The sequence below is a fragment of the Chroicocephalus ridibundus genome, chromosome 9, assembly GCF_963924245.1.
Source record: "Chroicocephalus ridibundus chromosome 9, bChrRid1.1, whole genome shotgun sequence".
NCBI lineage: Eukaryota > Metazoa > Chordata > Aves > Charadriiformes > Laridae > Chroicocephalus > Chroicocephalus ridibundus.
In genome coordinates this window covers 47224755-47248636 of record NC_086292.1, presented here as the reverse complement: position 1 = coordinate 47248636, position 23882 = coordinate 47224755, and the positions used below count along the sequence as shown (strand labels likewise).

General features: G+C 48.3%; 2 protein-coding genes across 2 annotated transcripts in view; both read left to right on the top strand.

The window, feature by feature from the left end:
* Positions 1–2686, top strand: part of LOC134520282 (immunoglobulin superfamily DCC subclass member 4-like) — a 46695-nt gene extending 44009 nt beyond the window's left edge. Inside the window, exons 3-4 of the mRNA XM_063345382.1 lie at positions 2194–2198; positions 2603–2686. Coding sequence (XP_063201452.1) covers positions 2194–2198; positions 2603–2686 — 89 coding nt within the window. The remainder of the gene's footprint in view (positions 1–2193; positions 2199–2602) is intronic.
* A 1317-nt stretch (positions 2687–4003) lies between these two features.
* The window catches only part of IGDCC4 (immunoglobulin superfamily DCC subclass member 4), a 49892-nt gene continuing 30013 nt past the window's right edge, over positions 4004–23882 (top strand). The window contains exons 1-3 of the mRNA XM_063345381.1: positions 4004–4059; positions 4470–4603; positions 21683–21817. Of these exons, the coding sequence (XP_063201451.1) occupies positions 4004–4059; positions 4470–4603; positions 21683–21817 (325 nt within the window). The remainder of the gene's footprint in view (positions 4060–4469; positions 4604–21682; positions 21818–23882) is intronic.

Here is a 23882-nt window from a genome sequence, read left to right as displayed (position 1 = left end):
GGATCAGTGACTGCATTGTCCTTTAGTTCTTAAAAACTAATTTTGTGTTCTGCAGAAGGAGCCGTTTCCTCGCAGGGAAGTTAAGCTAAGAGGCAGGAGGAGAGGAAGGAAGAAGGTGTGGGGTAAGGTTTAGGTATAATTTTGCAGCAATGACTGTTTCTGTAAGAATAACCTCTTATATTGTTGAGTCTGAAGTGTGGCATCTACAGGTTTATAGGAGGCTGTTGCTTTGTAATGTGAAGAAAATTAATTAATAAAAAAAGAAAGAAAAAAAAAACAAAAAGAAGGGATTGCAGAGGAAAGTGTGCCATAGATAAGGCAATAGCTTTTTAATGAGACAGCTCGATGGATGTTGTGAAATTACTTGCTCGGAGATTGCTTTCAACATGGGCAGCCTGAAAATTGTCTCCCTTGTAAAAGGCAGACCATAATCTCTAGCTGCAGATCTTGCTTTTTAAATCATGTTTTAGCTAATATGCTTTTTCAGAAGGATTTGCTTTTTCGTTCTTGTCTAGTTGTTGTTGTTGGACTTAATGTAACCGACTTTCGAAGGAATTAAGTGAATTCCAGGAAACATTGGCTGCCAACCAGAGCTCTGTTATCCTTACCCCATCATCCTTAAGGACCAGATCTCAGGCCAGCCTCTGATTGCTGTGGACTCCCTCCTGTGCACACATCTGATGAGCCTGTGAAAATGCAATCATTTGGATAGGTAGGCGTCAGGATGATGATTTCATATTCCAGAATAGCATGATTAGGTGTATGTACAAAATCAGACTCTGGGGCTGTAGATACAACACTTGAGGTACCGCTACTACATCAGTATTTATGATTTCTTTTAAGAGGGATAGAGTAATCATGGCGAATTGATGTTGCTTTTTTTTTTTGCTTTTTTTTTTTCCTTTTTTGTGTTGATCTTGCCTTTGGGCACTCTCTTTGGCTTTTGCCCTTGGGTGCAGGTTCTAGTGTGGTGCCACCCTCGAAGGTGTTGAAGTCTGAGCTTAAAAAATACGTAGGCAACCCAAAGGGTAGACAATGGCTTAATGATGTTTTCAGAATACCTTTCGGGCCTTGCTGAAGGTCAAGACAAAATCTAACTTTCATATGTGACTAAGGCACAGAAGTATTTTGCAGTTCTGGCTCTGAAGTACTTAAAAAAAAAACCAACCATGGTCTTAAATCTGTAGCAGCTGCTGAGAGGTGGCTTGCAGGATTTCTCTAGATTGCAGTTTCTTTGGGGTGTGTGCAACATCTCTTGGTGTAATTTCTTCTGTTTCAGGTGCTGGCTGGGTTTCACACCAGCTCCAAATTGCTGTTTATTTTCTCTAGAGCCAAGATGAGAACTTCTTAAGAACTGCAGGTCTTTGGAGGTCTGCACACAAATGCATACCCTGCAGATCATGTGGTCTGCAATCACAATATCTTTTTCCATGTTTTGGCTAAGTGAGGGTTTTATCTGTGTGGAAAGTTTACTTCCGTCATGTGTCAGGAGTGCCTTGATATGGCTCAGGCTCATGTACAGGGCTCTTGAGCTGTGAGGGCTTGCAGACTTTGAGTCCACAGCAAAGCTGTGGGTTCCTAACTTGTCCTGAGGACTGGTGCTTCAGTCTGTTTTGTATACCTTCAAAGGCTGCCAGGAAGGATGTGCCAGCAGTTTGTCGGAGAGAAAGTAAGAAAGGGAATAAGACTGGTAAAGCTGGAATGTTCTCCGCTATGCACATAGTGTAGCACACTGAGCTGTAGAGTTGCAGGGTTTGGGCACAAGGCAGCAGTGCTTGATTTCAGTTCTTGAGTTCTTGATGATTACTGTCTTTGTAATTGTCACTGAAGAGGTGAGCAGCCGTCGGCCCCCCAGTGCTCTCTTCTCTGCCCCTGCTCCCCTGTACAAGTCTGCGCGGGGAGGAACAGGGAGGGGAACAGCTACGTGTTTGTGCCCTGTTGCTCTTGCAGTTTGCTGCCTTCTGTGCCCATGGGAGCTGGGCCCTGGTCTGAATGCACTGTTCTTTAACCAGCGACCTGCTGCAAGGGTGGGGGCCTTGTATTTTGCCCCCATTCAAACAGCCTCCTGTAAGATCCTGGCACTGTAGCTGTCAACGGCAAAACTCCTGAGACTGCTGAGGTGCCCGTATTTCTGTTTCTCCCAGGGCCTTTGTCTATCTCTCCTTTGACTTTTGTTTTCTGCTTAATCCATAGGGAAGGTGAGCAGACAAAAAGACCTTCCCTTTGTGTGGAAGAAAAGCTGGTGCCAACTGTCTGCTCTGAGTTACCAGGCAAACTCAGCTTCCTCGCAGAGAGCCTGGGGATGGAGCAAAATGCTCTTGCAGGCTGCTTGGGGTCTTCCAGTTCAGGGCTGCCAGGAGCCTGAAGAGCTGGAGGCTTTGTGAACAGCTGGGAGAAATTGTGGATAGAGAAAGAAATCCTGCCTTTCTTCCCTCCTTGCTTCCCTGGGAGAGCAATACTCACCTCTCTGCTTTCCCAACAGTACACACTGCGTTTAGTAGAGCTCTCTGCTGCTGGCCTCACCAGAGGGGACCATCTGAGCTATATGTTGATTGAGTCTCCCCACTCACTCCCCCTTGCCTCTAGCTCCTGCTCTCTTTAGAAGCACAGTGGCTTCTTTTCTACCCTCAAGAGAAAACTGGGTGTGTTGGATGAATGCGACACGATCCTGAACAACCTGGTGTAGCTGACCCTGCTCTGAGAGGGGAAAAATCATAGAGAATTTTCAGAGGTCCTTCCCAGACTCAAGGAATCCATGATGCATAATTGGAGTGTTCTTTTTGTGGCTGGGAGATGCCTTGCCTGGTGTTTGAAATATGTTGATATTAATTACAGACTCAAATAGCAGATGCACGACAAAAATAAATATTATCGCAGTGGGAGGCTTTCCCTCCGCAGAGCTGAGAGGATGCAAATATTTGTCGTCTTTCTCCTGAGTCCTGACGAGGCATCCTGATGAGAGCTTTCTGGGTACCACCACTTCTGAGGTCTCTGGAGCTTGATCTGAGGAAAGTGTCTTTGTAAGTAGTGGGAGCATGGCTTTAGGGATGCGGGGCAGTTGCCCTTGTGTACATGGGAAGCTTCAGTAAGTCTCTGTCTGTGAATCAGGCTGTAGGATTGTGCCACTAGAGACAGTATGGTCACTGGAGGAGCTCTCTTAGCTCTTCTGTTTCTTCATCAGCTGTGAAGAGGACAAGAAGTGATGAGCTCAGATTGCAGCAACTGAGGTCCAGGATAGATGCTAGACTTGCAGCAGGGATATTTGTCTCTGAAACAGACTGCTTAGGGCAACGGAGGTATTTCCATGGCGGGAGATTTAGGATAAATGTTTGCTCCAGCAGGTGTGCTGTTGGTGCCCATGGCTTGAACACAGGATGGGTATCTCTTAAGGTCCTCCTGGTTCCATGGCACTTAACTCATGGCACTCTATCTGTCTCAGCACCTGGAAAACCACAGTTTTACTTACCAGATTTACTTACTGGGATCTTTGTGGATGGAAGGACTGGCACTCATGTTTATAACTTGTCTTTGTGCTGTTCCTGTGGAATAGCAGCTATCCCTCCCCTTAGCAATTGCCTTTGAATGTGTCCTCTTCATAATGAAGACTGATAACCCAGAGCTGCCTGTCAAAGCTCAGCAGCTCTGTTTATAGAGGCTTGCAATTAAAAATGGATCTCATATATAATTAAAAAGGATCACGTAGGCTTTGCGCCTTGCATTCAAGAATAAAGAGGCTGCCATCTAGGAATCCAGGCAGAAAATGGAGATGCTGACAGCCAGCTCCCACTTTTATGCTAATTGCTAATCATCTGCTTTGTTCAGTATAATGCAGCAAGGATTGTGTTCATGTTGTGAGCCGTGTAGCCGTTTCACTCCACAGAAGTGTTGCCCAGTAGCACCCCACGGGCAAATGAGGGGATGCTGAATTGCCCGACTGTAAGTTTGTCAGCTTATGAAAGCCAGAAACTCTTGGAAGAACAAGAGCAATCAACACAACCCCGGAATGGTGCAGCTTCAGGTGACCATGTCCCGGCTGCTTTGGACCATGAAGGTGCATCTGTGTGTCAGTTGGTCCCTTCATGTACTTGAGATGCAGCAGGAAAAAGATGATGTTCAGACTTGCTTGTGATGTTTTTTTTTCCTCTGACTACCAAACCTTTGTGAAAAGCAAGTGGGGAAACTGGCCATAGTGTGTGCAAAGGCACTTGTATGCTTGGAGACGTCTACAAATCTGTATGTAGAAATGTGCATGTGTGCGTGTGCAGGGCGATGGATAGGCCTGTACCTGCTGCTTTTTAAGAACCACCAGTTGGGTTGATCTAAGGTTTCTCGGTCCCATTCTGCTGTCATTACCAGGACCTGCATGTGATACATTTGCAGGAGAAAAGGAAGGGATAAAAGGGCTTGGAGTTGGTGAATAGCTCAGGTAAGGCGTAGCCTGTCTCACACTCTTCCTTTTGGTCACTCAGGTTTATAACTCTTCCAAATGGTGTCCTCCAAATTGTGGATGTGCAGGAGAGTGATGCTGGGGCTTACCACTGCGTGGCAACCAACGCCGCCCGAAAACGCTACAGCAATGATGCCATCCTCAGTGTCTTAAAAGGTAAGGTGCAGGCAGGAGTGTGTTGGCCTGGGCACGTCTGCCTCATAGCCGTTGCGTGTGTTGGCAAGCTGGGCTGCAATGTTGGTGATGATCTCTCCTGCTGGTATGGCTCTGCACGTGGCAGGGTTTGGCCCAAACTTGTAGAGAAAGCATTTTAATAAAAATTTCTCTTAATTTTATAAGCAGGATAAGCAAGCTGGGTTGGGAGGTATTGCCACCTGGGGGTCACAGCTGGCTGCTCTGCCAAGCCCTAGGACTAGGCAGCCAACAATAATAATGGGGTTGTTTCTCTCTGCACCAAGGGATTTTCTTTTGCAGGTGGATTGTAACAGCAGGTGGATTTTAGTAGCCCTAGACTGCTTTATGGTGTGGGGCTCTTAGAAGGGGTCTGGGACCCTGCTTGCACCTTGGGGAAGTGCAGTGTTGTTGTGATCTTATCTCCAGTGGCCTTGGATGGCAAGATGAACGAAGGCTGGCATGGACAGAGGAAGATGCTTGCCTAAGCTAGCAAGAGAAATAGTTGGAGGCTGGAGCTGTTGGCAGGGCTGTGTCTCCCCCGGGTTGCCTAGCAGAGTCTAGAGGAGGTTAAGCACAGTGACATCTGACTTGTATTCTGCGTCCATATTGCTGGCCCTTTGCTGAGCTGTTGGGTGGGCTTCAGAGATCTTTTTTGTGGTATTTGGGAACAGCCTCAGCTGGGATTTCTTCTGGTGACACAGAGTGTTGGAGCAAGGCTTTGGGTGTGAGCTGTCCTTCGCCTCCCGATCTGGGCCTCAGTCTCCGAGTGCATTTTTCTGTGTAAACCAAGAGTGCAGTGGGCAAGTCTGAACACGAGAACGTAGCCAAGAGCACGAATGCCATGGGGGTCTCCAGACTCCAGCATCTTCCCAGCACGCCTGGCTGCCTCCCCAGTATTGTATAATCCCTATCCTGCAAGTGGGCAAATTCACCAGGGCTGGGAGTCTGGCTGAGCTGTCCCTTCTCTCAGGACAGTGCCCCCTGCCATGTCTGTCTCCTGTTCTTGCTGACCCCAGTGTATTTTATAGGCAGCTTTAACCTTGAAAGCTCTGAAATCCTTCCCAGCCCCTTTTGTCTTTGTTTAGGATTGCGTTGCTTGGCATTCTGCTACCAGTGTATTTTCAGAGAGATGGCTTTGCTGTTCATCCATCAGCAGGGAGTGTAATTAACTGTGGAGCCTGAGAATACACCTCTGATCAATGGATTGTGTCGTGGAGGTAATCTGTGTGGAATCTGCAGAGAATTTGTGAGGGGTTTTGAATGCTTTGTATCTAATTGCCAGCTCCTGCCAGATCCTCTGTGTGCTTAATGAAGCATGGAGGCGAGGGTAGCGCTTGCTATGGGCAGTTCCACGCTCCGGAGCCAGCTCCCGTGTTGGGTCTGGTTCGCTATTGATAAGTAATATTGATCAAGCTACAAAGGTGAATATGCTGTCCTTGGCATCATAACTCGTTCTGCGTAACTGTATCTTGTAACTCTGCAATGTTTAATCTGCTTTGCAAATGGAGGCAATGGAAGAGGTTAAATGGGAAGCGTTCCTTCTGGAGCACCAGCCGGCCTGAGCAGATTTCTGCCTGGAGTTCTCACCCAAGTCTCGCTTCTGCAGCACCACACCACCCGCTGGCTGCAAAAACAAATATGTGAGGTTGAGTTTTTCACCAGATTGAGCTGATAGTGATGAAAAACATGCCTGTTTAAATCTCTGGGATTTTTATAATTGGGGAGAAGTATCTCTGAGACAGATGGGAAACTGCAGTGACCTGTGCAGGCTGCAGACTCCTCCATGAGTGACTGGCATGGTGTTGATCCTTTTTTTTGTTTCAGCACTTCACCATCAGAGGCACATTTTTGGATGCCTGGACTGACTTGAGGAGTTTTGCCTCCCTGTTCAGAAGCAGCTGACGGTAGTTGGAGTGACCTGATCAGGCAGAAATCCTTCGCTAGTTGTAAAAAAATGAAACTAAAACAAAAGAAACAAAAAATCTCAGGAAAAAACAAAACAGCAACAAAAGAACAATAGCCTGAAATACAGCTATTGAGTTGCTTGTTTGGAAATTTTAGGGACCAAACTCTTATGTGTCTGCAGTCAGGAGCAACTAAACTAAGTCTTCCCTCCCTGCTGATGGCTAGCGAGTCGTTTGTGGTGGGGTAAGATGGAAATCCAGCCTTTGAGTCCCACTGTTCTGCCAAGGCCCCTGGGAACGGTTTGTGCAGTGGTACCTAGTTCTCATTTACCAGCTGTGCCTGCAGCTTTGGTGTCCCAGTGACAGCACTGGGCAGTGCCAGGTGATGATGACCGAGTCTGTGTGCTCGTCATGGATTTTTGGGGCCATGCTGGTTATAATGCAAACACTTTCATTTGCACTGGGTTGCTGGCCCTCAGGCCTGGGATTGTCTGCTGTTCATGCCTCTGGCCCTGCCAGACCGCTGGATGTGAACTAGCTGTGCATAGCAAAAGAATCTGTTTCCCTGTAGCCCTTCTGCCCAGTTGTCCGTTTCCTCCTCCCTCTCCCCCTTGTTCCCAATATGATGGCTGGGAATTGTTCCATCTCCCTTATTAAAGGCCTTTTCCCAGTAGAGGCAGCAATTAGCACGACCCCCTTCTGTCATATTTGCATGGCCTAAAAACCCTAAAAGTGTCGCTTCTCTTGACAGTGTGACTTCCCCATCACACAGGGAAGGCTGTATTGTGTGTCAGTGGCTAAACACATGCTGGCCTTGCAGAGGCAGGGCAGAGAGCGACGGTGCACGGTGGTGCTGTAAGCGCTGCAGATGTTTCAGCTGTGCAGACTTCATGGTGCAAATTTCCAGACGTTCCCTGGGGAAGCGGTGTTTTGAGCTGGAAGGGAAGAGAGCAGACAGAGAGCGGGATACAGTCATGCATCCCTGAAACAGAGCCTGCTGTCCAAATAGAGATAACGTGGATTTTCCCCTTGGATCTCCACTGCTCCCCAGCGGACAGAGCGCCAAACACATGTGGCAGCTCTGCCCCTTCACCCCTCACCTGGACAGATGATGAATGAACACTGCAGCCCTGCTGCGCTCTCTGCCAAAAAGAGCATTAGGAGCTGGCTGCTGGATGCTTTTCCCAGGCGCTTCATCTGTGCGTGCTGGCTCTGCTTGGGGTCAGGTCTCCACGGGCCTGTGTCTTCTTTCTTGTAGCTCCTTTTTCTGGAAGCAGGCTCTGGAGCTCCACTCTGAGCTTGTACATAAAGCGTTAATTCTCAGTGTGTCCTGGTTGTGTTCCCAGGTCCTTGGCATACACAAGAAAGTGCTGCCATGCTTCGTAAAGCGGCTCTCAAAGAAGAGTAGCGGAAGGGCTTGAGGAACATGATGTTGTGTGGTCTCAGCAGGTCACTTTGCGCATCACTTCACTTTTCCCCTCCATGTCATGCACATGCTTGCTCTTATGTATTTTCTTGGGGATAGGGACTATCTCTTGCTCTGTGTTTGCCCCACGTCTGGTACTTGGTGGCTTGCATTCCCAAGTAACCATCAGAGTCAACAAAGCGTGGTCCTGGGAGCTAGGACTCTTGGGTTTTCCTTTCCTCTCTGTTATCCAGGCTACAGAGGAAAATTACTTCTTCAACGCATAATTTCTGCCTCTGGAAGTGGGGATAATGTAATGGGCTTGGAGTTGCCCTCTTAGAAGCAATGGGTCAGTCTGCAGAGTGGTTATGGGCATTTCATGATGGAGGTCTGTCTGCTCAGGTGAGCTGGGCATCAAGGTGCACTTGCAGAGGAAAAGGGGTTTTTCTTCCTTGTGTCCTCTGCACCTGACTCCTGGTCTGTGCGTGCAGAGTAGCCGTGATTACTGTGACACGTCACTCTGGTGTATGGGTAAAAAGCTTTGCCTCAGACCAGGATGGAAAGAATCAGAATGTGCAACAGCCTTCCCCCAGCACCAACAAAGCACCTATGCAGCGGTGTTCGCAGAGTGGTCTCAGCAGTCGTGTTCCACGTGATCCTGTGCATGTGCTGCAATAAATGCAGGAGTGGGAAGAACAGACCGGGGCGATGGGCGTAGGTACAGCAGGGCTGAGGTCTGGGCCGAGCACGCCACTGAAGAGTCTTCCAGCAGATGAGCGCATCCCCTGTGAGTTGGGATTTAGTAGTGTGTTATTAGAGATGACACTCTGAGATTGCCGTTGGCAGAACATCATTTACGTTGACAGTTGTAGCAGCTTGCTGCAGCAGTGTCCCAGGAAATGTATTTTTCAGCCAAATATTTGTATGAAATATGATAACAGGGACAGAGCTTGGAGGCAGCCGAAACACCTTCACGGTTTTTGTTCTTTTGGGGTTTGTATTGCAGTGACTTGCAGGTACCAAGGGAGAGCCTGGCTCTGGGTGCTGGGACCTGGGTGGTTCCTTCTCCAAAGGGCTGTAGGAGAATACAGCTATTGAATGGGATGAGCTTTGGGGATAGAAGGGAAGGTGGTGATGAAGTGAGCAGCACTCGCAGTTGGCCACCACCTCACAGAAACAGACGTGCTGTTACCACAAGTGGATTTTCAGTCCCTGCATGTGCGAATGACGTGCTGGATGCTGGGTTGGCTCTCAGCCTGAGCCCTGACGACACGTACTGTGCTCCCCTTGCAGCTTTGAACATGGGTACCATGCAATCTAGGGACAGGGAAGTTGGGATTCGGGTTAGTGGTGCTCTGGTGTGACCTCCCTGACCGCAGCCTGGTGTTGATCCCATTGTGGCTGCTGCCATTGATGGCAAAGAGCAGCATTAACTAGAGTGGGGTGATGGTCCCACCTGGTCAGGGGTGGTCTACCTCCAGTAGGAACCCATGTGGCAGAGGCAGCAGGGCCCTGCTGTGTTGTGGGGGAGAGTTTCCACAGCTGTGTTTGTGGACAGAAGAGGCTGCTAAAGGCTGTGCTTCCAGGAGGCAAGAGAGTCACAGAAATGCATAGAGAGAGAAAACATGGGGTGGGTAAAGGCAGCTGTATTTTTCCTGTGAGTTGTTGATTTAACCAGCAAATGATGCTTCACCTCTGGAGAAGGGGACATCCCAGTTCCAGCCTGCAACTGCTGTGTACATCTGCTGGGCACGGACCTCTGTTGCTTTTCCCTTTCTTCTTTTAGCATCCTGTTTTTCTTTGTCCTCTACTCTCTTGCTTTACTAGCAGTTAGGCAGGGAACCGCTCTCCACTTGACATCGCAAAAGCTCAGCCGTGAGGACTCTGTTTATGTGTTTTGAAGCTCTGGTTTCCTGGGCGGCAGGTATCTGAACCTGTTTGCATAATGCATCTGCTGGATTCTGTAAAATGCTCTTGATCCTTATTTATGGCAGAGGGTGCTAAGTGTGAATTCAGAGGATGGCAAGATCAAGGAGGAGATACACAGCATTTCTAGCTTAATAAATAGATCTTTAAAGCTAGAAGTGACCTTCTGCGTAACACGAGCTGTAAACTTTCACTCTGTCTCCCTTTTACTGAGCCTAGCAATGCTAGTGATTTCAAGCACGCATGGAACAGGACTGAGACCACAGATATTGGCTGAAACTTGTGAAGGGTTGGTGCAGACATGCATCAGGCACCCACCCAAATACACAGCTCTCTCCTTGGCTGGAGTTCGTACGGGGCCAGCGTGCATCACACCACTCGCATCACCAAGGGAAAGCTTCTCGTAGCTCAAGTGTCAGCAGCCTGTTCCCAGGAGCCGGAGGGGGAGTTTCAGCTCAGCTGCCTGTGAAGTTTGGTGGGGCTATGATATGCCATGCTCCTGACAGCTCTAGCAGCCTGTGGTGACAGAGGGTTTGATACAAAATTCAGAGCCCTCACTTCCCATTAAGCAGAACAGCTAAGCCCGGGATTGGCACCGAAGTGAGAGGCAGCAGAGGTGTCAAGGATAATAGAGCAGAACAAGGGATGTACAGCTGGGAATAGGTGAGCTGTTTCCAGGTCCTGAGGGGAAACTGGTCTCTTCCACACGCAGCGTTGGCTATGCATGATGTTTGGAGCTGTCAGATATGGCCAGGCTCGTGTGTTACAGGCAGCTCTGTCTCTGACTCCTGAAGACTAGGGATGGCGGGATTCAGGGATGGTTTGCAATCCTCCAGTGTTCTCCATGTGCATCTCTTATTAATCCAGATCTGCTGTGCTTTTGAGCCTTCCTGAAATAAGAGCTTGTGTTTGGTAAGGCTCGGACTGAAGCAGGGTTTAAGCAGTTGGATCCATTCAGCCCTTCCCTAAGAGTCTTTTGGTGGTGGTGTAACCCTGTGGTGCATCAGCACATCTGCACTGCAGGGATCACACCTGGCCTCTCCTGGAGGCTATAGAAGAGGCTGTGCCTGCACTGTGAGCCTGGAAGGGAGCTAAGAATAGAGATCCTAATTAGGTCAGCAGCTTGCAGTGGGCTGTGGGACGGGAAGGTTGATGTGGTTGGGTTCCTGATGGCACTTGTTAATTATTAATCGTCTGTGTTAACAGCAGAGCCTCAGTAGCTCTCTGAGGTCGAGGGCTAGCCATGCCCTATGGCAACTTACAGCATCCTAACAGCTGGAGTGACGATGTTGCAAGCGTCCAGAGGCATAGCAAAGCTCACGGTCCTGTTGCTTTAGCTGGGAGACAGACATATGGAGAAGGCTTTTCCTGGTCCCTGAGACACACTATGTCAATAGGCCCGGTGGTGCTAAGGGAAAAAAAATGGGGTGAGTCGGCCCAGATCACAAGGGAGGCTGAATCAGGAGCTGAGCCGTGCTGCTCTGAGCCCACGCTTGGATATCTCGGATGCCAGGGATTGCTCAGGACACAGCTGGGAGTTTGCCTTCAGTAACTGAGAGATGCTCTTGCCCAGCTCTGTTCCCAGTGCAGCCGAGGGGCAATGCCACATGGATTGTGGATGAGAGCGAGAAGCAGGAAAAGAGAAGGGGGATGGGATAAGGAAGGGTGGGTGGTGTTACCAAACACCATGTCTTCAGGCACAGCCTTAGACAGATCAGGGCTCTCTGCAGCACTCAGCAAGCATCCAGCCAAAGGGCTTTGACAGAATCTGTGGATATCACTAATGATCCTTCCCCATGGAAAGCCAGCTTTCCTTCCAAACTTTTCCTAGAAAAACAGATTTGCATTGTCCTCAGTTAATGCAGATGCATCCATCTGCTTTTAGTTCTTCCTTCCAAGTTGGCAGTCTTTGTTTGCTGCCAGACTGTGTTACTGTAGGCGCCCAGCATGTTGTGTGTTTGAAGTGTAGCTTGTAGGAAGCGTTCTGCATACCTGGCATCAGGGAAGCCACGCTACGAGGTGGCTTCCCATAATGTTTCACTTTTCAAAGCTGTGCATGACAGTGCTGTGACCGGCCATTGCTGGCAGATGGAATGGGGCAGAGCACGAGCCCAGGTCTAAAAGGAGGGTTGTATCCTTCTGCACAGCCCAGGGCCTCCAGCCTGTTCCCTCTCTGCTGTCGTGAATTGCAAATAGGTCTGATGTTGCAAATAAATCTGAATTGCAAATAGATGTGATGAAATAGGTGTCAGCCCCTGGGAAATGAAACATCAGCTTCTGAGCACTAGGAGGAGGTCACTGGAGTGGAATGGCTCCAGTCACTAAGACGAGGTGAGGTGACTGAGTAGGGAGGGGTTTCAGGGCTTGTCACCTGTGAGCCAGAAAGGTCTTCTGTTGACCATATCACTGTCGCAAGAGGTAAAGACTATCTCTGCTTGTCTTGCAGCTTTTTTTCTTGGTGACTTCTCCTGCCTCATCCTGGGAGGTGATGCGCTATCCTAGGAAAATGACAAAGAGAGCTGGTGTAATGGTGGTTAAAGAAGTGTGGGAATGCTTCCTCTGAATCCGGAGACTGGCAAGCTCAGGTCTGCAGGGCCATTTGGTGTTTACTGATTTGGAGGGATGTCTATATTTAAATCTCTGATACGGTGGCTCTTGTTAAGGGTCTTCTGATGCTTTCTAACTATTACTTTTGCACCTTCGCTTCTGTGAATTAGCAATGTTATGAACTGTGAGCCGATGGAGTCACAGAGATGCTGAGAGATGTGCCCACAGCAGCACAGTAAGTTAGTGACAGAGACCAGGGGAGACTCTTTCTCTTGAACCACTGGACCAGAGCCTGGCCCTGCTGGGAAGCTGAGAGATCGTCTGGGCTGGTCAGAGCTGAGGCACTGTGCTGGCGCTGTGTGGAGGATTGGTGCCCACAGCAGCCAGGCAGGTTGAGGGACTGGACTGGAGCAGCACAGGCCACATCAAGGATGGGGTCTGGCTCTGCCCTCTGTGCTGCTGAGAATGGCGTGTTGCAGCAGCATCAGTGTTGTCAGCCATGGGACTTGCCTGGTGTAGCATGGTGGTTCCTGTTGTGGTGATAACTTTGCAAAGCATCCTCTTGCAGCCTCCGTCACTCTTGTCTGTGTTCCTGGCAGCTGCTGGGGAATGGCTGGGGCTTGCAGTGCTTTAAGGGCTCAGCGCGAGTAACGTAAGCTGTCTGGGTCTTAGGGTTAGGGCAGGGAGACTGCTCTGCCATTCTCCGCACTGCTTCAGAGACACCAAGGTACCTCTGCTCCTGTCTTCACTTCTTTTTTTTGTTGGCTTCTCATCTGATCTAGAGGCTTAAATCCCACTGTACACCGAGCGACTTTCCTTCCAGGAGTTTGTTTGCGCTAAGATCTGTGAAAATGTGCTAAGAATGGTGAAAAGCTTATTAATGAATAGTTATTATCTAAAATGGTGACATTATCAATGATGCTCTAACATGGTTCTTCTGATAGGTCTCACCGTCCACTATTTGGGTTTCCTATTGCCTCTGCCAGATTCCAGCTTGTGGTCTGCTGCTTTTGCCTCCCAAAAACTCTGTGACGTGTCTTCAGGCTTCTTGAGGATTCAGCTGCAGGGCTTGAGGTCTCCAACCCTTTGGCTAGCTTGAGCCTGTGGCAGAAAACCAGAAGACCCCTAATTCTCGTAAGAAGCAGCAGCTCTGTCTGTAGTGGGGCTACAGGGCTGCCTGGCTGCGGCTGTCGGCACGGCACCTCCTGTTTATTTTGCCTAGTTCCCGCTCGGAGCGGTACAAATGTAGGCGCTTCCAAGCGCTTGTTGGGGAAGTGAGCAGGAATTCCTCGTGCAGTCTGGCTGGCTCCCGTCCCTTTTGGCGTGATGAAGAGCAGTTCCAAATGCGTGTACGCAAACAGAGAGCCAATGTTGACAGCTTTACAGGAGGTGGAGTGGTGGGCAAAGCATGCTCTGACTGCTTTGCAGCAGAACTAAACGTTCCCTGGACATGTAAAACTCCGTACCCTGAAGGATCAAGGGTTTGGGGTGGGGGAAGAGACCCCTAAAAATCCAAGGCAGTTCCTGGAAACCTGCCACTGCTCAGCCTCTTTCTGGGCTTCTAGTTACATATAGTTCAGGGTGTCAGCTTGTGGCTGAGCTCGTACATTAAAGGATTTAATTTCTGAGCTGAAATCTGTCAGCTGTATAAAGAAGTGAAGGGAAATGAAAGAGGACTGCCTGATGGCCCCCTCTGCCTGTCTGGACTGGGATCCGTGTGCTCCCCAGGCTTCCAGACACAGGATACAGAGCTGGGGAAAGTTTAACAGGCTGTTTCTTAAGCCAAGTGAAAAGCAGTTCCTAGAGCAGCTCCTCCTGCCATGCTCGACGTGTGACGTGCACCGTGGAGAGACCCCAGAAGCTGTGGCAGATGTTGGTCTGAGGACTGTGTCCAGGTAGTAAATGAACACTCCTCATCCAAAGTCGTTAATCTCTCTCCTTTTTTAAAAAAATTATTTTTATTTTTAAAATCACAGAAGTGCATTTCATCTATTAAATTCTCCATTTTGCACGTACGTACGTGCAGACATTAAAGGAGCTGGTTTTGTGCCTGCTAGTAGAAGTGTAAGTTGCACTGTGTATCTTGGCATCTGTTTGCCGACTGCTTTGTTGGGGATTTTGCTATAGTAGTTTGAGATACAAGTGGTGTATGTGGAGGTCTCTTAATAGCGCTAAGAAAGTGATCGAAATTCTGTGTTTTCATTGTTTATACATGTTTGTTTGTATGCTGCTTTAAAGATGACAAAGGATGTGTAGCTGCTTTGCTGCAGCACTAATTTACTAAGTGGGAAGAGAGACTCTGTCCCCATTCCAAAACGTGGGGATCAATTCTTCCCTGTTCAGCTTTTCAGTTAAATGTTTGCATTGACAAACGCATGGCTACTTACAAAATGTTTTGAGGATGTGAAGTAAAAAGACGATACAAAGCTGATTTACTGAGCTCATTTATATTACTGGGCAGAAAAAAAAGTGCTACGCCAATACAGTGTCACTTTTGCAATAAAAGCTGGGTTCGCTTTCAGCCTCCCTTCCAAGAAGACTCATGTGCTGACCCAGGCATGCTGCAGCTGCCTGAAAAGGGAAAGAAAGGAACATTTCTAATGACGGAGGCTATGGGCAATCTGGTGCTGCCAGATTGTACTGGGACAACTTTAGCAGTCCCAGTACGCGAGGGTTGTCAGTGCTGGAGTTTCTGCTGAGGTACACATCTGAATGCTGCTGCAAGGCTTGTGAACCAAAGCCTGATCCTCTGCAGAGGAGGAGTTTTCAGCGCTGAGAACCATCAAAGCACTACTAAATGTTCGGTGAATTGAGCCCATAATCTTGTAACCAAAAGTCATCCTTCTCCAGCTTCAGTGATGGAGGAAAACAGAACTTGAATCCAAACTGCCACAGGGACTGGTATAGCAAAGGTGGAAGAAAAACCAAAAAAAATCAAATGGTAATTTTTGGAAAGGATGCGTGGTTGCAAGAGCTGTGTTTGGGGAGGAGGCAGCACTTGGCTTGTGATACTTTGGGAGGCTGAATTGTAGGGTGTCAGAAGGGCAGCACGCAACATCTTATTCCGCCACTTCTGAAAATCACTGGTGCCCATCCTTTCTTGGCTGCTTTGCTTTCCTGTTTGCAAAGCTGTGCATTGCTGTGTTCAGATGGGAACTGTTACAAAAGAAGAAATGCTTGTTGCTCTAAGCATGCTCAGGTTTGAGATCTGACGTTGTTTATATTGCCCCCAAAGCAGATGTCACAAAGTGTTAGGATACAGTTAGGCAAGTGTCCTGCCTAGAGATTTTACATGCTAGTTATCTGCTGTCCTGGGTCTAGCCCAGAAGTAGAAATAAATTGTAGATAAATTTCCAGGAAAGCGTAAAGGGAGGAGGAAGGCAGGCGTGGAGGATGTTTTTTGTCCTCTGTGGTTGCTGTCAGCTTTCTCCCTGAACAGTCCAGGAGGTCTGTGAGTTGTCTGAGGAAAGGGTGAGAGCTGGGGAGTAAGAGCAGGACATGCTCTGCAAACACAGCGCCTGCATTTTTGAAGGTGTGTGCTTTTGCAATGGGTAATTTGCTCTTTTATTGTCTGCAGAATAACAGCAGTGACAGCATTGACTTTCTCTAATGAACAGCTGCTCAGTGCTAGAATCTATTCCCGGAGGAGGCTTGCAGGGATGAATAAGGTTTCATGCTCCTCCTCCAGAGAGGGTGAGAAAGTTCGCAGAACAGAAGATTGTTGCTGGGTTGTTGGATATCTCCAAATCTTGAACTGCTGAGAGCTGAATGTGTCACCATGCAAGTCATGTTTAACCTTCCAGCGCTTTAGCCGAGGCAGGGTGTTTATGGAGTCAGGAGAAAGATGTTAGTTCCTGTCCAAGTAGTCATCTTCTTGTCACTGCAAACGACCGTCACAAATTGGCTGAAAAAAAAAACCATTTTCCTCCTGTTGCGCTGCCTGAAGCCTTTGCTGATACTCTGCACTAACAAGAGCAGGGAGAGGATAGCTGATGAATTTTGGATACATTAGAGGCAGACTCAAGTTGTAAACTCTTGGAGTTTGAAATAGCTCGTTTATGCTGTAACTCAAGCTATAACTTCAAATAAACATACTGAGCTTTGTTCCAAGCAGCTCCCCATGGTGCCTCCCTTCACATCCCTGCTTACAGTTCCCCTTTGCTTTGAAATGATACAGATTGGATTTTCAGAGGTTAGGCAGCCTGTGTGCTGAGATCTGGCGTGCCCACTTGCCGTCACGAGGTTCCCTGTGCTCCCCTCCCCACCTCTGTTTGATGTTTATACTGCACTTGATCATACGTAATTTGTTGTATTTCCTCTGTGCCTGTCCACCACCTGGCTCCGAACCCAGCTCCAGACGCTGAGAGATGCGCGGGAGAGCAATGGTACAAAAAAAGTGGAGCACCCAAATTTGGCCTGACTTTCCTGTCTCATGAAAGTGGGAAAGCTCATAAGCTGAGAAGTCTGCTGTAGTGAGTCATTCATCAACAATAAAAGCTGGGGGGAATATTTTGAAATATTTCTGCAGATTATCAGCAAGTCTTGTCCCTTGCTCTGTGATGGCACCCTTACTGCCTCCCTGTGCAAACACAAGCACGTGCACAGGTTGATGAACTGTGTGGGAAAAGAGCCTTCATCTCTAACTCTTTTTAGTGCCCAGAGGATTTCTCTCAGTCCCCGTGTGCTACTTCGAGTCACCCCAGAGCCATGTTTGGCACCCTACAGGTGTTTTTTTTCAGTAAAAGAGGGTAAAATCGATCTATCTGATTCAGAAGGGCAGAAAGTCGTCAAAGGCCATCAGTGACAGTGAGTTTTGCTATGAATCCGCAGGTTGTGCCTTGGGTTGTGCAAAGCTTTTGCCTAGAGCAGCTTTGCTACTTGGCGAGACAAAACAAAGCTGGGGAGGGGGGAAGAAATCTCAGTTTTAAATAGTAGCACTGTGAAAGCTTTTAGTACCACAGAATGGACAGCATGGTGCAGGTGCATTCAGTGACCTGTTTTGTTCAGGCAGAGAAAGATGTCTTGGAAACTGCAGCTCTTTTTTTTTCTTTTGATTTTAACAATATTCCCTCTTGACCTGAAATTATTTTAATGGCAGTGGAGACAAAAAACTCTCGCTGGTTTTACTCTTTGATGTTTGTTGGAATCCCCTGTGTGGAGGTTTTCCTGGTTAGCTTAGAATTGTTCTTGGGAACTCTTCAAACCAAACAAAACCTTGGTTTCATAGCAGTTCACCTGTGATCCATCCTATCCAACCAGCCTATTGAGATAGCAGGTGAAAAATGTACTCTAAAGGGGGCTCATTTTAAAGAGGAGCTTGAGTTGTAGACTTGCTCTGACAGTCCCACAGTGAAATACAAAGCTGGAGAGAAATGCGTTTATGTGTGCAAGAGGTGTATGGGGCATTCATCCATGCACACGCCCAGGAATGTACTGGGAAAGCAAGCAGAGCCGTTTGGTTTTGTAATATAATTGCAGTAAGAATCAGCGACAAACAGACATGGTGTCTGGGCTAGTATGTTTTCACAATAGTTTTTCAAGGCTGACACCAGAGTTTTGGCCAAGGGAGAAGGAAGCAGAAATGGATGTTTCAGCTGCAGATCTCTGTGGCTGTTACTGCTTTGGTTGTCAGAGAGACCTTGAGTTGGACTGTCAGGAAGCCCTGATGCCAGCTCTCTTTCTACCTTCTGCAGAGTAAGTATGGAGCTGATAAGTGGCTAGTTGTCAGCCCTTTGGGTCACCAGGCCCAGTTCCTGCTGTCTGTTTACCTGGCCACCAGTGAACTCCTTTCTCTTTCCCTTCCGGAGCAGCCAGGGAGCAGGATGGGCAGTGCCAGAGGGAAGGGCGGCATGTGGCGCTGCTGCGGGACTGTTCAGGGTGAGGGTGATGAAGCCTTTTGTTGGTCCTTCCCCAGCCAGGAGAAGTGCAAGGCCCCAAGGAGAGGTGAAGCTCTAGGCTGTGCCTTTACAGCAGCGCTTCACGGCAGCTCTGCTAAAGCAGGAGATAGCAGAGCTGGGCTGATGGCTCCTGGGGACGTAAAATCATAAAATCCCTTTCCTAGTGACTGGCAGCCCTACAAGGCAGCTGTTGAGGGACCAAGTGATGCGGGACAAGTGCCTTCACATGAATTTTTTATAACCTGTAAGGTGCTTTTGCCAGCCAGCACCTGGGGCTGTGCACCTGAATGCAACAGATGGGTGTTTAAGTCAGGTTTGAGGAGGTTTCTGTCTTCCTCTGCCCTGAGTTTAGTGGAGAAAGCTGCTTAGAAATCTGTCGAGGAATATATTGCCATCTGGCTAGCATTATTTTTTTACTTTAGATTTATTTTTTTTCCCCCAGCACTGCAGAAGAGGACAGCTTTATGCACACAGACATATTTCAGCCATGTCCTGCTCAGCAGGTACTTGGGCAGATGGTGGTGTTGGGTAAAGAAGCTCACTCCCGTGGCACGCTGCAAGTCTGTTCCCGTATACTCCTGCTCCCGGGACCCGGGGTGTAGGCTGCTGCCCTGTTCATTTTCATTTTCAAGCTGCTGTGGCCCCATGATGTGTAATGGGTCTTCAGGGTGGGCAGTTGAGGCTTGCTGAGCCCTGCACAGGGTGAGCGGGGCCTGAGCCTATGGTCTGTGGAGAGGTGTGACCACATCCAGCCCTGCTGCCAGCCCCTCAGCAGAGAGCAGCTCCTCACCTGGCTCTTTCGCACCTCTTTCCCCAGCTCACTCTTAAAACCAACCTCATCACAACTCGCTGGTTTCTCCAATGTCTTCCCAGTGCTGTGGCCGTCCCTGTAATGGCTGCTATAAAAGCCTTTTCCTTTGCCTCTGGTTCTTTCTCATGTATTTCCTTCCAAATCCTGGCTGGAAAGCTCCTTCTCCTTGTTCTTTCTCCAGTGTTGTCTCCTCACTGTCTGCCATATCAGAGAGAGAAAGGGTAGAGGCCTTGCATTAGCGATGTGCTGAGCGGCCTCACCCATCCAGCTGTGTCTTGCTGGAGTCCCTGCACTCTGTTGTTTTGCAGGACTAATGATTACTTGTGGATTTTAGTGCTTTGCTGAACTGGAGCTGGACTTAAAAGAAAGCTGCTATTCCAAAGAGCCTTGCGTTTCTCTGATCCTTCAGCTTACCTGCCTTTTGTGGAAGCTCCTGTGCCTGTTTTTATGTTAAGCCCATTTTCTGTCTCAGTAGCTCTCAAGCCCAGTCTTGGTGCTGCAGTTAAGAGCAACCAGGACTTTGATCTGTTTGTCAATGAGGCCTCTGAATCCATAGTCTGATATGGTTTCTTCTTGTCCCAGTTCTGTCCCCCAACTTGTCCTGGACATGATGGCTGTGAGGCTGAAAGTGTCTGTAGGTATGAGTGATGTGAACACCTAATGTACGTGAATGGAGCAAAACTCTGGCCAGGCCACATCATGCTGTAAGTACAAAGGAGATTGTATGTCCCTGTACGCACCAGGCTCTCTGAGTAGCATACTTGTTCCGCCTGAAGGAGGGCGGCTGGCTTGGCTTCTCCTTCGTGCCCCATGGCAGCTCTTATTGCTGGTGGTTTGCCCAGGACTGGGGTTGCAGTTTAGTGTGCTCCAGCCGTTGCCCCAGGTAGGGGACTGCGGGTGCTCCTTGGTCTCTGCTTCCATCTGCTGGACAAGAACTGGCTCCTGCTCTCTCCCATTTTCCCTTGGTGCCTCGGGGATTTTGATAGCTCCTTTTAAACTGTGCTCACGTGATACTACAGATGGAAGTCCCTTTCACGCAAGTATGGACTGCAAGAAAATTTCAAGTGTTGAACGAACTCTCTTTGGTAAGACTTCTGTGCTGGAGTAAATGGCAACGAGCCTGGAGATGGGCTGAGCGCAGTGCGTTCGGTGCAGCAGTGTGTAGCCTCCTGCCATGCAGACAGGCCAGTGTGCCGAGGCCAAAGCTTCTCTGGTTTATGTTCACAAGAAAGTCAAGTATGAATGAGTGTTGCTTGAATGCCATGTGAATGGCCGGTATGTGTCAGGCCAGAGGTCCAGCCATTGCAGTGCCATCTCCAGAAGTGACCACAGCAGATGCTAGAGGAAAGCATGTAAAAAAACTGGGCAGGGAGGACCTGGTGCTTTCCTTGGACATCTCCCTCAGCATGTGACAGTCAGGGATGTGGGAACAGCAGTGAGACCTTCGTATATAACAGTCCTGGTAAATGTGTCCTTTGTGAGCTTGTCTGAACCTTTTGGTTTTGAACTCTGCAGCATCTTGAGACAGCGAGTTTAACCGCATGCTGTGCAGAAAGCTCCTGCTTTTATTTGTTTGAGACTTGCTGCCGCCAACTTTCTCTGCTAGATCATGAGAGCACTTGGAGCAGGCCTAAGAATTACTTGTGCTACGTGACTCCTCTGCAGTTATTTCTTCCTTCATGAAGACAACAACAAAAGTGTACCTCAGAGTTAGACGTATTTGAGAGAGCTGGAAGAAGAGGGTTGCTACTGTTGAGGGTCGTGAACAGTCTGGTCTGCTCAAGAATGCTCCGGTGGTTTTCATCTGACAACAGAAATTCGGCCGCTGCAAAGGCGTTTCCTTAACCTTCCCTTAACCTCTGCTCAGCAGTGAGCAGACACAGGCGGAAGGTTCATTTCAAGCAAAAAATCCCCATCCTGTTGTCAAGACGTTGTGCAGTGCAGCCTATAGATCTTCCTGTAAACGTTGCTTGATTTACGTGTTGGCTGTTTGGCTGTGCACGGATAAGCTAAAGAGCGCTCACTCCTACAAATGTGTAATGACTGATTTAGTCTTTGTGCCGTCAGGTGAAGGCCTGGACGCAGAGGCTTGACCTCTCTGTTGCAGTTTACAGTACTGTCTGGGTGTTAGAATTTCTTTAACCAAGTTACTAGATTTCTTCTGAGCTGTTACAGTTCCTTGGCAAAGGGTATATTCTGTGGCTGTTGCTCTGTTTGAAGATAGCAGTGTCTTGTTTCATCTAATTAACAAACATCCATTTAGCAGTAGTCGATGAAGTTTCTGGGTTGAAACTGCTTATTTTCCATTTAAAAATCCTGATATTAATTTTTACTAGGGCCAGCGCGTTTAGAGTAAATCTGCAGGGCACCCCTTTGTTCATTTCTTTCACAAAAATATCGTAGTCATGTAAAAGCAAGACCTGCTTTTCTCCTCCACCAAGGCATGGGCCATTACCACATGTGAGACTACACAGGGAAGCATGGCCGGGGTGTCTGGGCTCTGCGTTCTGTGTTTTTCTAGGGACTTTGCTATTTGGAAGGACAGACTTTTCTTTTTCTTTTTGTCATTAGGTTCCCAGCCAGCAGGAAGAGATGTCACCATCGTCGCCGCTCCGGAGAACACCACGGTGGTGGCTGGGGAGAGTGTGGTGATGGAGTGCATGGCGTCTGCCGATCCCACCCCCTTCGTCTCCTGGATACGACAGGGTGTGTGTGAGGGACCGAATTAAGCTTTTGTTGTCAAGAGGAACCTGTGGACACTTAATTTTTAAAATCTATTAAAAGATGGAAAAATCTGTGGGACAAAAAGGGTGCTTGTTACGTCGGTACCTAATGACACAGGTGGTGTCACAGTGTAGGGTATCCTTGCTAAACTAATTCCTAATTAAATGTAGAAGCTTACAAAGCACTCAGCTCGCTTTATAGCTATTTGACCTGTGAAATATATGAAGTTCCAGTGCCTGGGTGCCTTTTGATCTAAATTAGTCATCCCCATTGTATGAGGATGAGCAGTGAAGGTCAGGAGATAGGGTCAGGTCTATGCCACTCCTCCCCAGGACTCAGAGGTTAGTGGGGATTCTGTGGAATCTGCCACTGTGCTGGAGAAATAACTTGTATTATCTTACAGGATTGCAAAACCCGATAAGATCTGTTAGTCATTGGGGTGGCTGGGAGTGTTGCTGGGAGGTTTTTATTCAAAAATCTCACTGTGGTCAGATTGGTAATGAAAGGATCAAGAAGATGCTTAAGTCTCATCAGAGGTGTACAAATGAACCAGACTGGCATACGTTACCCAGGGCTGATCGCCTAACTCACGAGTAGGATGCTAGTGTCACTTCACTGAGCGTCACATCCGTCAGATGTGTTTCAGAGGCTCTGACTGAAGACGTTCTCAGCTCAGGAGTCAAATCTCCGCCAGAAAAGGCTCTCAGTCATTTTCATAAATCCGGGTCACGATTTAAGGCTCCTCTCCCCTGTAACCATTTATTGTGGTTGGTCTTCAGCCCAGACTTGTCCACAGGCAGTGATTTTAGTGTATGTAAATATTTCGTCTTCCCCACTAAAAAGGAGCAAAATAAAATCTCAAGAGGATACAACTTTGGAAATCAAATCAGCAAGGATTAAATGTTCTGGCAGAAATGTTTCTGGTTTATCCTGTGCACTTCACAATTGCAAATACTCAGCTTTCCCATGCTAGATCACTTACTCATTGCTTTACTGAGAGCTACTAATGCCTATAGTAGAGTAGGTATTATTTGAGTTAATTACCACTATGAAAGTTTTTTGGATGGGGGCAAGAGGAGGAGGAAGGGGGGAAAGGTTGGGGAAACAGTTCCTTGCATGCTTTACTTTCAAATGTTTGCTTGGTCCCCCTCTGCTTCCCGGTGTGGTCTCTTCAGTTAGAAAAGATGGTTTAAAAGTGCTAGTAATTCTGTGTTATACAAGCATGTTTCTTTCCAAGACTTCATTAAGGAGCAGGCTGGGTTATTGGATGATTAGTCATGTAGGTAACACAGAGGATTGTAGCTCCAGGTTGCCAGTTTGGCTCTTGCCAGCCTTGGTGGTGTCAGCTAATTGCTACCATCTGGAGTCGGGTTTTCAAACCGCTGCCGTGCAAGTGGGGTGCACAGATTTTCTCCTCCTCTGAGTGTGCAGCCACTGAACTGTGAGGCCACCTGAAGACCCCCAAAATGGATGGAGGGGGCAGAGGATCCGCTCTCAGCTGCATTCCCTGCTGATGGTGCTAAGTAGGTGCAGCTGCTCACAGTGGAGGTGGAGAGCTTGCTCCTGTCTTGGGATACAGGCTCAGCTGAATCTGAGAGAGGCAAAGGCAGGCGAGAGCTGAGGTTTTGCTGACTGAAGGACATCCGTGCTTCTGCAGGTGGAGAGCGATAAGGTCTAGTGTTGCACAGGTAGTGCGTAAATTGGCTGGCTCTCCCAGTCTGCTAACTTGTGCCAGAGCTGGCCATGGGTTCCTGACCTCCCATCAGAGCCTTTCCTCAGCCAGACTCTGCTTGCTAATGCTCTGTCCCTAGCTCTTGGCTTTGCTGCCCCACACTCATTTGAAGGTGCCAACATCATGGTCCCCATGTTTCTCACATCAGAGCAATGCTGAGAATAAACAGTGCCCAGCACCAGCCTACTGCCTTGTCCCTGACATGCTGAGGAGCACAGAGCTATTTGAAGTTGTAGAAGGATGGCCAGAGAGCTGGAGCCACCCTTTCCTCCTGCCCTACTCAGCAGTACTGACCATGTGGCCAGGAGAGTGGAG